This window comes from Pseudopipra pipra, chromosome 5 (assembly GCF_036250125.1).
Source record: "Pseudopipra pipra isolate bDixPip1 chromosome 5, bDixPip1.hap1, whole genome shotgun sequence".
Lineage (NCBI taxonomy): Eukaryota > Metazoa > Chordata > Aves > Passeriformes > Pipridae > Pseudopipra > Pseudopipra pipra.
This window is the reverse complement of record NC_087553.1, coordinates 35,932,221-35,950,980: the sequence shown is the minus strand read 5'-3', so window position 1 is coordinate 35,950,980 and position 18,760 is coordinate 35,932,221. Positions and strand designations below refer to the sequence as shown.

Below are 18,760 nucleotides of genomic sequence, written 5' to 3'. Positions count from 1 at the left end.
CTCCACACCAGCTAATTCCATGCCTCTGTGTGTATTTGATGTTAATTCTGGACTTAGGAGATCCCTTTCCACACTGTGACAAGTCCCCTGAAAATCTAAGTTGTTGTTTTGAGCAACCATTGAAGCCATTAGGAAGCTTGTCAGAGTCAGCAGCCAGCAATAATATATTCCTTGAATGCAGACTGTCTCCTAAATAATAATAGTTGTCCATAACCCATTTTTCTCTCTGCGGTAGCCGGATTTTCTGGGGATGTGTTGGATCTTCAACACAATCAAGAACAATGAGACAGCGACACAAGTTTAGCAATTGCTTTGTGAGATTCGGTTAACATCACGTAAAAAATGGTTCTCAGATTCCGCACACAGACAGGTTTATGTAAAATATATAAACATTTGTCCAAGTTGTTACAGATTGCATAAATATGGCATTTTTACTGTTGCATTTACAGATGTGCATGTACAATGATATGCAAATAATCACAATCTGATTACAATCTTTGAAAGGTACTTGAACTTTGCATCCAAGTAATGCAATGAATGAAAAATGCCCACCAAAGAATTTAAATAGCAACTTATAACATGGTTTAAATTCATAACAAATTTCAATGTCTTCTCAGTAAAACTTTCACACATTTAAAATAGTTTGTATTCCTTTTATTTGTATATGTCAAAATACAATTTTTTTTTCCAAAATAGTGGGTTTTGCAACTAGTTTCATGCAGATACAAGGTCTGCTCAGTACTACCAATAAAATCAATATAGCACAGTAGCCATTCATTTTTTAGATATAAAGAATAAATAACCTAAATATAAAACACTAAAATATTAGAAACATGTATTTAATCATTCACAGGCACCCAAACTTTACCAAATATAATCCAAAATATGCCTAACTGTCTTGTAACAGAACTCAATACGTTGCAGCCATTCAATTCTTTATGTTAGCGTAAGACAATGGAAGTCCCTACGGTTCAGACCCACCTCTCATACAGATCAATAACAATAAGATATCTCAAACTATCCGTGTACCTTTAAAATCAAGAATCCTGAGCTTGGTAGTAAGAGCATAACCTTACATCTTCAAAAAACCAATCAACAGAGAGAGGACATCATGTCTTCCTTACCAAAACATATCCCACCCCCATAAAATTAACCCCCCCTCCCACAAGTAGGCAGTAGAACACCATGACCTTTTTAAATGAAGGGGTACAAATTCACATTTAATATAGTATACAGTATAATCAATAATACAATAGCTACTACAAGCTTTACAATGTACAATTTGTTTTAATGGCTGATCTGTTCAGTGGTTTTAGGCAATAAACTATGTGCCAATAGGATGTCATATTTTGAATGGTTTAGTGAAAATATAAAAGCTGTTTCTAGCAAAAACGATCTTCACTTAAGTACTTTTTTTGTTTGTTTTTAAAGGCCACTGAAATGTATAAAATGGTCTGACATGATGGTGTTATTAAACTGGATGCCTTCTCACATGGCAACAACAGTGCATATAAACATTATTGTGAGTGTAATGGGTTATACTTCTCAAATGTTTTAGTACGTTACTTTGGCTAGCACAACAGTTTTGGACAGCACTCAGATAAATACAGGTATGTGAAATGTAGTGAAGCAGTTATATTTATGCATTTTTTATTATGGTGAACACTATCAAATGAAAAAAAATGGGAGAAAAAGATAATAAAGTATTTTATATAGTTTAGACCTTTTGTAAAGATAGGGCTCCATACCATGTACAATGTCTAAATTCTTTATACCATAAAAATTAACGAACTTTGTTAAACACACTATTCTGGATAGCCTAATTTGCAATAACAAACATTTGCAATAGGGAAATATATTCAAGCATGCCACGTGGTGGTCTGAAAAATCAAACCAGTACACATTTATATATACAGCATCACTCAGTACCTGCTCAAATGAATGTGACGATTACAGGATCTAACATCTTTCACTACAAACTTCTTTTTTTTTCTTTTTTTTAAAGTGACCAATAAAGGCAGAAAACAGGACTCTTAAAATATTTCTAATTTCAACTGACTTTAAAGCATTTTGTATAGGAAATAAATGCATATTGCACAAACAGTGAAAGCAAATGTTCCACCAAACATCTCTGTTCCAGGTGGTTGGACAATACAACTCTAGTTAGCTACACAAATATGTAATTCAAAAGGGCGTGTGGTCTCTGCAAATGGTAAAGCTGTGAAAACACTGTACAAGAAAATCTGGTACATGAAAATTTAGAAGGAAAAAAAAATCCAAACTTAAATCTTAAAGAAAAACTGAGTATAGGAAAAAAACTGGGAATTGTGGCACAACAAAAACATTATTGAGTAACTGTCTTCTGTGAGAGCTGAAAGCTTTTGTTGATGTAAAAGTGTTTATGTACAACTAAGGCTTACTGGTTAAATATCTGAGGCGTATCTGGCCTTGAACACTTTCCTTATTATGCTGTGGCTGTAAACAAGATTTCTCAGTCATTTTATCTTCTCAGCAGCTGCATTTTAACAGAAACAATGATCTTGATACAAAAAAAACACACAGGTAAGAGGGTGTTTGGCAGGATATCTGAAAATGACAGTCTCCGAGGGATCTTCTCACACTTCCAGTGACTGCCATACCATGGTCCACTGGAGTTACTAGTGATGTGCAATACCATTATTTGCTGCTGCAGTAAACCCTTTATTTTGAAAGTTTGCTTATAACTCTGATCAAGGCCCCATTTTCATCTTTTAGCCTCTGGTTGTCTGCCTTCAGGTCTGGTAGCATCTATGAAAAAACAAAACATGATGGTTATTTGCTGTTACGCCCCAAGTAAAAGCAGCAAGACTTCACTAGCACTGAGGGTAAAAATCTTTATTCAGCTTAGGTATCTTGGCAGTCCTTGCCCTTCATATCAGCAGTTCAAAAAAATCTACCTTTTAGCATGATACATTTAAGAGTTAGAGATTAGGAGTTTTCATTTGCTTGGACACGATGCACTAAAACTCAGCAGTGCAGATGACCAGCCTCTGACAAAAGCATTTATAGCATGAGGAAAGTAATGAAATACTTCAAATTCCAGGGGGGGGGAGTTAATTACCAACAATTTGAAGAGGCTTGTCTGCACTGCACTTGCACAGTTTCAAAAAAACATGCTGTGGCTAAGCATCTCTACCACTTGGATGATTTCATCCTGATCAGATAGAGTGTGATTCAGCTTGTTAGCTCATAGCATTTATCTTCCAATCACTTCCAAACTCATGTTGAAGCGCATATCCTGTAATTTGAGATCATGTCCCTGAATAGCATGGTTCACACAAGATCAGATCACTGAAAGAGATCACAGAACACCAGGCTGCATACTCAGGCATACAAGTTAGGAGATGGCAAGTTACGGTTGCCACAGGAGATGGATGACACACAAGCACAAAAGCTGAAAGGCAGAAGCCGAGTGAGGTGAGAGTTGGGACAGGGTCAGACAGGAAAGGAGGACAAGTCAGTGCACAGAGGTTGGTACTGAGAGAATTTAACTTGCCAGAGGAACCAGAATTAATCTCAGTAGTTCTCCATAGCTACATTCACACACTGATAACAAAGCACGTATCATAGTCATGGCTAAATTACGTGTACGGATTCTAGCAGCAGGTTTACACAGGAGGTAACAGCCTATTCCTGCACAGTGGTTACTCAGTAACCTCAAGTGCAAGTGTATGCAGGAGGTCCAAGTCCAGCTGCTGACCTATGTAACAACTGTTACACAACTTTTGGTGATGAAATTTTCTTGGCACTAGTTTGTTTTCATTTTATTCAAGCAAATTGTACTTCCAATCCCATTATATTCAAAACATTACTATGGAACAGAAAGAACTGAGAAGTTTAAAAATGCTGGGTTAATTAACTGTGCACTACACCAGAGGCTTCATTTATACCTGTCCTTGAAAGGATTCCTGTCCACACTCAGTTCATGGAACTGCAGACCCTCTCACAGAGTGAAACACGATGGTGCACTGAAAATGACTGAGGTTACAGACTGAGGTTTATCTCCCTGCAAATATCAAAGTATGTGAAAGGAAGATGACAGGTGATCATAAAAAGAAAAAAGGTGGTCTCTACAAGAATATAGGTAAAAATTATTCTGCTGCCTTGGATTCCAACTCTGCTCCATTCTGGAGGTTAGGGGAAGCCACCTAAATTGAGCTGTTCAGAGAGTCAGAGGGAAGCTTCCATTATAGTTAAGTGAGAGCTGTGCTCTGAACAGAAAGTGGTGTGAAAACGCTGATGACTTTCAAAAACCACGTCAAGATGTTAGAAATTGGGCAACACAAGCGATCATTTGGCAATATTGAAGTACTACTTGTGTTAAGTTTTCTGAGCTGTAAAAAATAACCACTGTTGTCCAAGATAGGGGTCATATCCAGATCATATGCACATGTACCACATTTGTGTTTGCACCTGTAATATTAGGATAAACTTGGGGTGTTCTATGGCACGTATCAGCAAACAATGGAACAGCCATTTGTTCAAGCAAACCAATTAAAACCTTTCCCTCCTCTTTTTCATTCTGTTATGGATTTCATACCAAAGGTACTGGGTGAAACCACAACAGCCTTCATCTAGCCATGCACAGGGAAGCAAGGGAGTCTGGCTTTGTTCTGGTTAAATAGGTATCTCAACAAGTAGTGTTGTGTATGCATTCCAATGAAACCTCAAAGTAAATCCAGGAATGTCGCAATCCTCTTTCAACTCACTGAGTAGGGAGCTGCAGCCCATAATGCTTAATTATGCACAGACAGACCCACAGAGTGGCATATTTTCTGGTGAATTATTTTAACAAAATAGCTTTAACATAATCTGGTACCACTATATATCTGCAAATCTCTGTAGATAGATTTTAACCCTGATTAATAGGTAGAATTAAGAAAATATTTTCCCTTTCGTTCTGAATCTGCTAAAGAATAGGGGAAGACTGGTAGGAGACAAAAGAGTTATATGGCAAGAGGAAACTTGCGCCAGGAGAGGTTTAGATTGGATAGCAGGAAAAATTTCTTCACCAAAACAGTTGTCAAGCACCTGAATAGGCTGTCCAGGGAAGTGGTGGAGTCACCATCCCTGGAGGTATTTAGAAGACCTCCAGGCAGATGTGGCACTCAGGGACGTGTTTTAGGGGTGGCTGTGCTGGGCTAATGATTGGACTTAATGATCTCAAGAGGTTTTTTCCTACCTAAATGATTCTATGAATAACAGGAGAGTCATCGGGAAGGATAAGCACAACTAACCTAAAATATTTACGCTTCTTATCTATAGTAATCCCCACATACTTTAAACCTAGCAAAATCACATAATTTTCTTGGAGCAGTGCATTTCTATGGTACTCAAACTTCTAATGAGATGACAAGATACACTTTTAATGTCAAGAGGCAGGAAACAGTCCCCTTTGCAGTAAATTCAGTAAAATTATAGGTATATACTGCACTTAACACTCTGAATTCCAATGTGTTACTCACTAAAATTGTGAAGTGTCTTCCTGTGATGAGATTCTTGACTAAGATTAAAAATGCACTATTTTGCCTACCTGTATCGTATGACTAGCTAGTAACTTTGCAGTGCTGTCATTGAGCAAATGATTATTCAATAATCGCTTGACATACGTGGAGCCAACTCAGATCTACACAGTAATAATAACGTCTGTGTTTGCTGGAGGATTTAACAGTTTTTACATACAAAACAGTTTGGTGAATAAAAATTACAAAAAACTCATGAACTGTGAAGGTACCTGCTTAGATTACTCAGACACGCTGCTGTGGTTAAGCTACTATCATATTGTCAAACCTTCCTCCTATGTTTCCATTGCTTTTCTTTTACTACCCAGGCTCCTCAAGCTCTACAATGATCTGCCATTGAAAACTCGCTCTACAGAAGGGAATACTGAATATTTTTCTGTGGTTAACACCCTGAACTGGCTTACCATGGTTAAAGGAATGCCAGTGCTAGTAAAAAAGGATGGTATGGATGTGGACAGCAGACATTAGATTAGCTCAACTGTGTTGAAAAACCACATTGTTAGCTGAGGCTGATGTAAGACAGGCTGCCCTAAAGGGACAGCTCTCCCTCCTCATGCAGCAGCATGACCCTGTTGCTTTCTGCATGTTAGTTTAGTGATTCAACAATGCTGGGGTAAGATGGATCAAGTATTATAAAGAATAAAGGGATTTGTTTTCAGTCAGGTCAGTGAGCTAACTTGCTCAGCAAGGGTTAACACAAGGAGACATTAAGGAATGCAGGGCCTGGACCAGGAACAACTTTTCTATCCATATCCTATTGTTAGTCCAATTCCAGGAATACACCAAGCCAAAGGAAAAAACCTCTTTATTTCATGCCTTTTAGTGGGGAAAACCTGAGATCAGATTCTGAGCAGAATGTACACTCATTGCCTTCCTTGTAAAGTGGGAAGGTAGGTAGATGAGAGGAAGCAGTTTAGCAAGAGGCGTTTTATTTTTTTCAACTATACATCTTAAAAACTCACTGAAACCTCCAGTCTAGACATTGTTATATAAGAGGAGGAAGAAAGGTATATAGATTTGGTGTAGAATAAAATGACATTTTGTTCCTCAAAGAAGTTTTGAACCTTCAGTGGGTTTCTGTAACAGCCCTGCAATAACACTAAGAACAACAGACTAGAATTTTTTTCCAAGATGAAACTCAAAACAATTGGTACCTTTAACAGAAGGGGACTGAACCAATCTGACACACTAGGCAGGTTTTTTTGTGTCTGTGTTTTTAAAGCCCATGCATTGTAGGACTCTCATCTATGACTGGAATGCCTACATATATAGCAATATAAATCAATAACTTAACAGTGCTAAAAACTGGATGTTTTAAGCTGTCTAGGTGTATATAAGTATTGGCAAGAACCACACGGGAAGTTAATATGTGTAACTAATAACTGACTTGAAATTCCAACACATTTCTGAAACAAAACACTTTGATTCGCCCCTAAACACTAAAACACACAAATGTAAGAAATAAGGTTGCTAATGCAACTGTTCATGAATGCACAGTACTGAAACCAGTTCTCAAACATTCTTCCCTCAAGACTAGATTTGTATCAATTCTATGCACTTCACTTAAACTGCAGTAAGAAAGCTCAAATCTTAATTTCAATTTGTTGGAAACTAGAGGCAAAGCTATTTGAGCATTTACTCAAACATCAAAATAAGGGACTGACTTCAGTGTATGCTCATGCAAACTCAAATCCTTTCAATTTAGCCAAGGTTTTAATGTCAAAGGTCTGGATCATTGCCAATTCATCTTCAAGGACAAGGTTCAGTGCTAATAAGGGCAATACCACACCATAGCAACACATCTGCAACACCTGTAGTTGGTACACTGGACATCATGCTTTAGCCACACTTCCAGAACTGAGAAGCAGAAAGCCAGTTTTTGACACACAGGTGTTAATAGTAAAATTCTGCCCAAGCACAAACTGAATGTCAACACCTGCCTGGCTACACAAAGGAGAAGGAAGAAATTACAAGTCCACAGAGCGCAGTTGCCTACAGGACCCTGACAACTTGGCAAGCACTCGGGTCAAGGCCCTATTCTCTGTCACCAGTCGCTCATTTATGTGTCTCAAAGACTGAATCTGCTTTATTTGTTGCAGGGTCTGCAGGAATCAAAGAAAAAGGGGTGAAAGCAAGAAAAAAATCCACATATATATTATGTTTAAAAGAATTAAAGACGAGCAAAATTGAAAGAAAACTTAGAAGAGACAGCCCTGTTTAAAGTAGATAAGTTGCTGTGAAAGGAAAGTATCAAAGTGGCACATTCCTGAAAAGCAATCTAAGAACCAGCAGTGATTAGTCACAGTTTTCCAAAACAGTTCAGGATGCCTTAACAATGAGAGCTATTCCTGGAATTCTTCACTTAACATCCTAATTGCACAAACTAAATCCCCTATTCAAAAGTCTGTAAATAATGACACATTTAACATATACTTTTACACAACTATGCGACAAACAATAGGAATAGTATTTAATCTCTAATTCAAAACTTTCACATACTGCTTATTGAAAGTAAGCTTTTGAAGAAAGCAATATATTCACATTCTTTATTTTTATCAGAAACCCAACCTTCCCTAAGAGGAATTTACGAAGCTTGCATCCTGTCTTCCACTCTTTGACAGACAATTATTGTCCTCTGGTATAGTTTGCTTTCTAAGTATTTAACTTCTGAAGACCCCTGAAGGAACCACAGACATGGTGTCCTCCCTTACAATAAATTATCTTGGTCTGAATCCAAGGTTGCTAGAGGCATCACGGTTGCCTTCTGCCTACATCTGCCTGTCAGCTTCAATTATTTCAGCAGAACTTGGTGCATGTATTTTAATGAAAAGTATTTGAAAGTTAATGCTGTTTCCAAGCACCAGAGGGAGCTAAAAATGAGCTTGAAAGGAAACTTCTTATTAATCAATGACAAATATCAAATGTCAAAATAATGTTGCTTTCACATTTCACTTTAATTCCATCAGTTTGGTTGACTGTGCCCAATATTTATATCAAAGGACATAATAAAAAACAAACCTGCCAACTTTCTCATCCTTCTTAATCATATCAGAGAGTTTAACATTGCTAATGAGGATTGGTTGAAAAAAAAAACAAACCAGAAATGAAATTTATTTTAAGTATTTTAGTATTTTGCTTCTGGGATTCACTTTACACATAGGTGAAAAAACCAGAAATCAATATGGTAAATGTTACTTATTGGTCAACATCTGAAATCTATCTGCTGTTTTTTGTTAACTAAAACCTGATTTTTGTTCACAGTATACAAATGGAAGTTTTTCTTTTGATATTGTAACATGCTGTCTAATATATAATTTATAGAAGATGAGATAAAGATTGAAGCAAGATTTAATGCTTAAGTATCTATGGAATTATAGGCTACCATTATTTAATAATAATAATGGCATTTAATAACAGTAATTAATAAGCTAATAAAACTTATATCACATGAAAATTACAGACTGCAATTCCATCTTGAACAGAGTCAAGATATATTTCACTCCAACCATCTCTGAATGTTTCTTGTTAACCAACATGTTACAGAAGCCTAGGACTCAGCACCTTCTCAATCTTACACGTCTGACTGCTTATGCCAGCTTCACTACAACCTCTATGACTTATGTATGACATGCAGCTGGAACTTTGTCATTTTCTAATGACATTGTAGAAACCAGTAATACTGCCAGACTACGTCTCACTGATATAATAATACACTTTGTTATTAATAGTTTAATGTGTAATAATTTACTTACTTTCAGTTCCTCTTCCATTTCAGATATCCTTCTTTCTAGCGCTCTTCTTTCCTAAATCAGAAGGTATGTATTAACACTGAACAATACAAGTTTTTAAAAATTACAGCTTCTAAGTACTGTGGTAACAGTGAAATACTTCAAGTTTCAAAGATCATACAACCAAAAGCATAGTGTGGACAGGAAACTTGTGGTGGCAGTGATATATAGAAATTTTGTCAATATGGAATTTTAATATCTAAGGAGGAAGAGATATAGAAATTTATATCAAGTCCTGCATAATATACCCCTTTTCCTTTTCAAAAATTTAGACAGGTTGTAAGAACCACTTGTTTGGATTTATTTTTCATAAGCTAGGCTTTTTTAAGAGCTTAATATCCAAGAAATGCAGAAAATGATCAGAAACAAACAAGAATATTAAAAGATACCAGCACAAAATTGTAAGCTTTCATAGACAAACAAATATAGCTGAAACATCTGTCTCAGCCCGGTGGGATCTGTCCACACCCCAAACTGCAACCTAGTGCTGATACACCCAATTTACATTATAGGACTTAGCTGAGTACCAAAGAAATCTAGCTACGTAAGATCACCTGTTTCTTGAGTAAATGTTTCCTGAATATTTTCTGCGTTTCCCATATAGTTTTATTTTGTTTTTATTTTCCTTTTTACCTGAGAAGCAGGAGAAATTATCCTGTCTATAGAACCTGATTATACTAATTACACAACCAAGCTAGCTTATTGAAAGCTAGCTTAGTGTTTTCTATACTACACTGTAGTCTGCAGTGCAGACACACATCCATATTTCTAAATGATATTATTTTGTTTAAACCTATTTTTCGACACATCTAATAGATGAGCAGTTAATGCAATAGAATTTGGGATTTATAGCTTGATTGCTTGCTTTCCTGTGTCAGACAATGCAGTGTTTCTCATTTAAAAGCAGCTGCAGTTATCAGTACTCTACATTCAGATTTTTCCAGAGTGTGAAAGGCAAAAGCAACAGATTATTGCGAAGTGGACATATGCATCTGCATACAACAGTGTTATGCAAACAGCAAGCAGCATTGACTGAGGTGTGTAAAACTTTGGTTAGATCATACCGCCCAGTAGATACTGACTCTTGCCGGCCACCTTTCAGATATAAATCATTTGAATTTAGTTTAATCACAGTGCAGTTATACCCCAACATTTTCCCATTATAGCAAACAACTTTAATTTTTATCAAAGTTATGTATTACTGCAGTTTTTAGTACATAATGTACTTAACTCCTTTGAGTTAAGACCTTTCTGACAATGATAGTAACGGGTATAATAAATACCAGCAAGTTAACTGATGTAAGTAACTAACATAAACCCCACACCATCTTACAGTACTTAGAATTGTATCTAGCTTTATGGAATATCATGTATTATGTCTTCTTATATTAAGAAATATTCAACAATTCCTGCAATTACCAAGAGATGAATGGATGAATGATCAGATAAATTTCAAAATTTCAGGTAGCTAGAAATTTTTAAGCCTTATGATGCATTTTCTTAACTATGTTGAGGTTGTCTAAGAACAACTATTAGCAATAAAAGCCAATTCAATAAAATCTTTATTTCATTAACTTTTTTTATACTTCACATTATGTAAAAGAAACAAATGGACTGGTCTAGATATAAGATTCTTTGTAGAACCATACTGTTCCAATTAGCTGAAGCTATGCTCCTCTTTTTCCTGAACTGCTTACTCTCTTAGGAACTGGCTTGAAGAATGCCAACACATTGCAGTTTTACTGGGAAGATTTGCCAGTATTATTTGATTAGTTCCTGGACTCAAAGGAAGGGTTTGAAATCTATGCAGTCTAAAATTTTATGAGAAACTTCCACAACTCTGCAAGGTATGCCAAGGAACATTTATAACTTGTAAATAAGAAAAATACATGCTAGTCTCTCAGCTTATAAAACACAATAGCTTGTTTGTATTTATCAAAGCAACTAGGAGCTATAGGCTTGTGCAGTGAGATTGAGGTACAGGGATACACACAGCGAAAAATTGACCCCAGAGTTATACAATTTTAAAAAAGTAAACCCAAACATATATGCCTACATATATTCATGTATTCAGTAATACAAATAAACCCCCAAAAACACACATCTCCAAAACCCAAATTCCCAGCTTAGTAATTCTAAGTTTGGGGAAAATTGGTTAAAGGGACCTGCAGTTTTCTAAATTCTAATCCAGACTGAAACTTGGCAGTTTAAGTTTTATTACCATATCATACAAAATTCTGCAAAGGACTTTTAGCATATTTGTCAGAGTGACAGGTTGTTAATGAAACTCTTATTTTTCCCCGTCTATTGCTAGGACCTTGCATCTGTGATCCAATCTGTACCCCCATCCCCAAAGAAATAGCCCCTTTCTGGTAAAAAGTTCTCAAATGAACAATATTGACAATGCATCACCAAGTCCCATCATGGAAACCCACTTCTGAAGGCTCAGTCCAAATAAAATTCAAAGCCAGTATTTTTTAAATATTACTACTGTGCAAATACAGGTTTAATACATATTACCATTTTCTTTACTGAAAAGGTATGTTTCAGCTTGAAAATGTCATAGTTCAAAGATGCCTTCAGGTTTTTCTCTGCTGGCCTTTTATTTGTTCCAATTTCCCCTTCCCCTTTCTCTATGTAATTTATATAAACATCTCTAGTTTTATATTTTATTTAGTGAATTCATATACTTGGATAAGTATACTTACAAACATTCTACAATTTCTTTCTATTTGTTTACATTTATATTGTTACATTACACATTATAAAGGTGTATTCAAAATTATTCTTACATTCTGAATTTTATAAGCTTTTTTCTAGAGATCAGCTATTGATGACTAGCAGCTGAGAATCCTGCTTCAGTCACTTTCAAAGTAAAAGAAACTCCAGATTTTAACAATACAGGAAATACAATCCCAAATATATTCCTGATTTAAATTCTTGTCCAAAAAGAAATTTGTAATTATAAAGTACAAAGAACATCTAAATCTTGTGTAAATCATGTTTCAGCAATACAGCATTATCATTATTTTTTTTTACCTGCTAGCTTTATTACTAATATATCTAGGAAGAATAACACTTCTGAAAGACATTTTCCTGTTGGACTAAATGTCTTTTTGAAAAAAAAAAGGTGCAAGAATTTCTAATACAGCCAATTGTTTTAATGAAATAGCCTGTTTTGGGAAAAAAGTAAAGCAGTAATTTAAAACTGAAATAAAGTCTATCTATGCAGTACTCCATACATTACTATGGAACCTACATAATAATGGATGCAGCTAAATCTATTAAATAATTAAATGTGCACTTGTGTGGCCATGATAGCAAGCAAGAAACTAATTAAAGCTGATGATGAAACTTTTCTAACTGTTTACAGTAGGATGCTCAAAAAATCAAGGAGAAATACGTGCTAAAAGGCTGTTGCAATTAACTGGAAAGACTATCAAGGTAAAGATAATGAAACTTCAGGAAGTGCCTGAGAGTATTTCTACATCTTCATGTGCTCCTATAAAATCTACCAATTGTTTGTTTATACCCCAGACAGGCTTGTAGAACTAAAACTTGTTTTCCAAACCTAAAATACTGAAAGCAAATACAAAAGGCTAATGAATGTAAAGTTTACCAGGGATAAACAAATGTTTACCATATCACTTATAACTGTCAAAGTCCACTTGGTTTTTTTCCTGTTTAAGTTTCTAATGTGTCACTCCAGGATCAAGGGAGAAGAAAAGAACAAGTGGTCACAGTCATGAAGGAAGCCAAGACCACCACAAAACCAATATAGTTTGCTTTACATTGCTGTGAAACTAAACTTTTATAGGGTTGGATTTTAAACTAGCATGAAACTACAGCCTAAAATTATCATATGCCCAACTTCCAAAATAATTCCTGTAGTCTATCTCACATATGAATTTATTACATGACTTCTTTCCCATTCAGTTTAGGGTTGTCTGACCCTGATGCCCCTCTTCTCACACTGCTTACTCCTTCTTCTCCTCTCCCTCCCTGCCGTACTATCATACTCCCTCTGGAAAAAGTTATAGTGTGAGAAAAGAGACAGATAAAGATTAATTTTATATCATTTGCAGGTTTAAGGTCTCATGTCTGTGAGATACAAACAGCTATTTCATTACCAGCAATAACTGGTGAAAGAACACAGGTGCCTCTGGAAAGCTCTGAGGAAATTAAATTCACTGAATCTTGGAAATGCATTATAAGATGAGACACTCTGAATCTGCTTAACCCTCTGGAATGCCAATATTGTTTTGGATGAAAAGGAACAAGCAGCAGGTCCCTGGAGGGCAGTGGGGTTTAGAACCTGGTTATCATGAATGAACAGGCAACATGAAGGCAATTCTTAAGAGTAATTCCATCTCACAGTATCTCACATTCATTGCCACTTTAAAACCTAAAATCCCAAAATCCTCTAAAAAATGCAAGTTATAAGGAAGTCTTCTGTTCCCATTAAACTATATCCAAGCCGTGGGTTACAAAACAAACTAAACTAAAGCCTGAATTGGAGTACTTAAAAATTCTTTGGCAGAAACTCACCCTTTTCTCCATTTCCAAGAGTGATCTGTCAGCAAATCTTTCTTGTCTCTGAAACACAAAATTAATAAAGACATTGATATGTGTTCTTAAACAACACAGAAATGAGGAAAAACAATTAGACATTTTTGTATTCTGTCTGAAGTATGTCTTCAAAAGCATTTTAAAATGTGTTCAAGGAAGTAACACTGAAATAAAGAATGAAATGGATTTATTATGAACTTCCTCTGTAACCATTCCTTTATTTAATCACTATACAGCCTCAAAACAAATATCTTTTAAATGACATTTATGTGGTACACATGGAAGACACTTAAGAACAGGTAAATTGTGGTAAGCATGATCTAAGAACATGAAATACTCTTTCAACAGCAATTTAAGACAAATCTAACTTCTGTTACATGTTTAGTATTACTGTATGCAGCAGTGTTATCGACAGCAGTTATCCATAATTGGAATGCACTATTTGCTCTTCATTTCCAAGATAAAACTATCCAACCAGCCAGGAAGAACTGGTAGTTATGCCAATCTGCTAGCAGGTTTATGAATTAATCAATCAATCCTGACTGTCAGTTTGAATATAAGCTTAACAGTATAGAAAGTGTTTATTCCTACCCTGCAAACAAGCTGCATGCAGACACATGCTGGCAAGAACCACTACTACTTAACTAGGCAGGAGGCAGTCTCACAGATTTTGTTCACACCTGAAGAAGAGAATCCTGCACTTTTTTCTCCTTAGAAACAGAAGTACTCTTCTCCATTCCCATCTTTGGATAAAAAACAAAGCCGATGACTAGTAAAGAGTGGCCCATAACCTGGGGTGCTTCTGGTTTACTATCTACTTTGCCAGCTCAGTACATACTTTTTTGTTTTATACAAACCTGAGTGGTCTTCTCCAGCTGTAGCTTAAGATCTGTGAGTTCCATGTTGGTGTCATGTAACTGTGCTTTCAGTTTTTCATTTTCAGCTAGAATCTGTTCATAAAGCTAAAAGAAAATATTCATTAAAAAATACCAGATAATAATTCAGTGAGATTAGCTGAAAAACTTTAAAAGCATGATTGAACTGCATGTAAAATTAACAAATACATTAATAGTGTAAAAAGTAAAATAAAGGTGTTTAGCAAGCACTGTAAAGAACTGTTACCAAATATTTCTAGGAACAAGTAGCTTTTGCATAGGGAGCACACAACTTACCTTACACATAGTAAAAAAATACTTGCCACCTTTTTTTCTTTGACTTTACAGATTACACCACCACAGTAAACTTTTCAACAAATTCTTCCTCTATTTTAAAGCAAGATCTAAACATATTTCTACCTTATACATATGTAAGCTAGCAAACATATAAAATAAAAGGCTTCACATATGTGCAAATCAGGTTTAATGACACAATCAAATAAAAAAATAATATGATAGTATTTGTCATTAAAAAAAGGATCTTGGCTCCTCTGGATTTCTCCCTTTCCTTAAAGAGAAAAGTGCAAAAGCCAGCAGCTGTTTTGTAAATGTGCATTTTTCCCCACTGTAGTGGTTGCTCTGCTTCTCCATTCATCTTAGTTGCTTTAAGTAGCGTTTGTGATGCAATGGGAGATTATTTGCAAACAGTTTATGAAAAACAGTAATAACGTTCTACTTCTGCACCAAAATTATTGGATCAGATACCTTCTTAAAATCAGGACTATCTTCTTTTTCTAGTCTACTGGAGTACGGTTTTCGATCTTCAAGATAACTCTGTGATCCCGATCGTCCCTGTGCTGACTCGTAGCGATCCCCTGCAGACATGCTGAGGGAGCCCGTATCATATCTGTAAAAGGAAAGTTCTCATTTAAATTTGCCCTCACGCTCAAACTGAGACCACTCACTGTATCAAACACTGGGTTTGCTGCTACCCAGCTAAAAACAACCCAATGCAATTATGTATTTTATTTAGACCACTACCTTCTAACCTGATGCAAATTTAATTTTTACATTCCCTCAGTACTGCAAGATTCTCTGTGGATGTGTTTTCAAATTGCTCAGTCTGTAGAGCAACGTATATAGAGAAATATTTTCAATTAAATCATTTAATTCAAGCAAAAATCCTTCTTTATTTATAAACAGGACATATTCTTTAAAAAATGTATTAGTTTAATTGAAGAGTTTTAAAAAAGTAATCTCTAAAATACTGGCATACATGAATTCTCAAAGTTTTATTACAGAAACCAAGATTTCAGAACTTTGTTGTGAACTCTAGTATTTCAGTAGAAGTAGTTTATGAAACAAATCTTCAGCAGTCTTTATCCTAGTAATCACTAAATTACAACTGCTATTAATAAAGTTTAGACTAATTTCACACTATTCCTTCTTCACTAATCATATGCTAAAGCAGTTTTATTTAACAGATTTTCAGCAGAGACAGAACATAATAAAATCCAATAATTAATTCTAAAGGTCTAAAAAGAAATCAAACCCTTTTAAAAAATACTATTTCAGCATTTACTTATTAACAAGTCCTAAGGAAATACGATTTTCAGAGGCTGTAGTACTTTTCTTGAGGTTACATAAGAAATTTTCAGTAGATATTCTAAAAGAGGGGCAACAAGAACCTCTTGTCTTCTTTGTAAAAGCTGACTCCATGCTGATAAATCCGTGGGGAATAGCACTGTATCCGTTAAGTTCTACAAAATGCCTGCCTTCAATGCACTATAAATACAGAGTTCAATATATTCCCCCAAATTCAATATTCCATCCACACATAGAAAAAAAAAATGTCAATACTGTAGCTTTACAATCATATTTTATACAAAATTTAAGTATCATTACAGCCCTTTAAAGCTCAAACCAGCTTAACTAGTGGGGTTATGCTGAATTTATACATAAAGAACTTAAAATGACAATACGTGGAGAAAAAGTGTAACAGTTCTAAATTAATTTGTTTAAACTGCACATACCTTGAAATGCTATCACTCTGAGGTGAGAAGAGGTAAAAAAAAGAGAAAAAGAATAATTCAATAATAGTTAATATAAATATATTAGTCATATATATATTATATAAATATAATAATCAAATAAAAGTCAGTAATTTAATTCAATACAATATATAATAATCTGTGAACAAGTACAGCTAAACAACTATATTAAATGCACACGCTATCCACCAGTAGGTATTGTCTGAACATTTCCGAGCTTCAATTTTGTTATGTCTGGAAAAGAAAAGAAGTATGTGCTACAATGTGCTTGCCAAAATATGATTTACAAGGATGTTAACATCACACTCTAAAAGTCCTGAGTGCCCTAAACACTGCAGTAATTTCAGCAGTCAGTGCATTCTGTTATTTGCCTGCCTGTTATTAAAGGCATCAGAACTGTGTTCCCTGAATTCACTATTCCTTCTTCCTCTTCTCTAACATATCTATAATAACTTCAGCTCAAACTAACGATATAAATTAAGCTACAGGATAACTGTTTCAACACAGCATGACTGGAAACAAGTTACTACACCACCAACATAAGGAAGTACTTATTATTTATTTAAATAACAGTTTCATTTTTTATATTATTTTCATTCATTCATTCCAGGTGAATCCACAGGCACAAAATTCAATCACTTTATTTGACAAGTGAAATTTAATTAGAAGTGATGACTTAAGAGTGAGGGAGTGCCCTTTAAGCATTACATCAGTCATACAAACCTTTTTCCCCTCTGGGTGGTCAATACAGGTTTATAATTTATTCCAATTATAGTAACAATCTTGAGTGCAGGCATTTCAGTCAAGACACTCTACTGCTGTATCATCACCTGGACATCCTCTGATGTTATTCCCCCAGCAGTGGCTGAAGCCTTCCCATAGGGTGTTTTTTTGGAAGGTGATGTGCCTTGCTTGGTTTTCTTTTACAGAAGTAAATGGTAGTTTTTTAATATGTAGAGGAAAACAGCCACATTCTCCACAATATACTCAATTTCCCCTTTGACACCTTGAAGTACATTTACTGCACAGAGGATATCAAAAGTACATGCTATAGCCTAACCACTCCTAATAAAACATTGCTATTTTCTGTTAAGAGCATGAATAATGCTGAGAATTAAGAGATTTTGTAGAATATGTCACAGTTAGGTGGCACGCACCTATACAGAGATAGTTTTTAGGCTACTAGCCAAAAGAAAACTAACTCTCATCTAAGCAGGAGTCTTACCTTGCATCATCCATCCTACGTGTAAGCATGATCAGTGTGAGATTACAGAATTCCACCATGTAATCAACAACCTAGAAAAATCCCTTTTCCATTGACTCCTTCTCTGGAGGAGAGGAATTTTTGTCCATAAAAACTTTAGTTTTCTATTTTTACAAGGACTGTTGCCTGCAAAAAAATGCTAAGCTGGTCCTTTTAACCTTTAACTACAATGTAGGACAGCCACTATGAGAAGTAAACTATTCTTAAATATTTCTTAGCAAACACGCTTCCTAAAGGCTGTTTTTCTTTGCTTCTAGTGGACTCCCTATGGTGCTGTGGTAATGTGAAAACTTTCCAGATCTCCATTCCCATGCTGCACTATAGCTTCCCAAACAGAAAGGCAAGTTATTAAGTCACATAGAGACCACTTTAGAAACAAAATTTTCCAGCTACACAGGGGGACAAAAAACGAACTGCTGAGGCAAGAGAGCAGTAATTACTAGAGGCAGGCAAACACAAATGCAGCCCATTCCTGCTTTCCTGGCTGAGGCTGGGAACCTGAGAAGTCAGACAAGGATGCTGTAATCTTCAAAAAACTGTCCTTCAGCAATTTCTGTTCCCCAAAAGCTGTGAATCCCTGCTCCTGTTGCTCCAGCACCATCCTGCCTCCATACCTCACTGAAAGAGCCTCATATTTCTCAAGTACATGCCT

General features: G+C 35.5%; 1 protein-coding gene across 8 annotated transcripts in view; it reads right to left on the bottom strand.

Moving 5' to 3' along the window:
* Positions 1-639: 639 nt before the first annotated feature.
* Positions 640-18,760, bottom strand: part of PPP1R12A (protein phosphatase 1 regulatory subunit 12A) — a 111,549-nt gene continuing 93,428 nt past the window's right edge. For 3 of the 8 annotated variants that reach the window (XM_064655585.1, XM_064655592.1, XM_064655589.1), the window contains 7 exons: positions 16,827-16,843; positions 15,559-15,700; positions 14,776-14,880; positions 13,898-13,945; positions 9,314-9,364; positions 7,502-7,663; positions 2,677-2,787 (listed from right to left, as the gene is read on the bottom strand). In XM_064655585.1, coding sequence (XP_064511655.1) covers positions 7,529-7,663; positions 9,314-9,364; positions 13,898-13,945; positions 14,776-14,880; positions 15,559-15,700; positions 16,827-16,843 — 498 coding nt within the window. In that variant the 3' untranslated portion in view covers positions 2,677-2,787; positions 7,502-7,528. Of the gene's footprint in view, positions 2,788-7,501; positions 7,664-9,313; positions 9,365-10,413; positions 10,445-13,897; positions 13,946-14,775; positions 14,881-15,558; positions 15,701-16,826; positions 16,844-18,760 lie in introns of those variants that run through there. The other 5 variants (XM_064655593.1, XM_064655587.1, XM_064655591.1 and 2 more) reach the window with 4 other exon arrangements.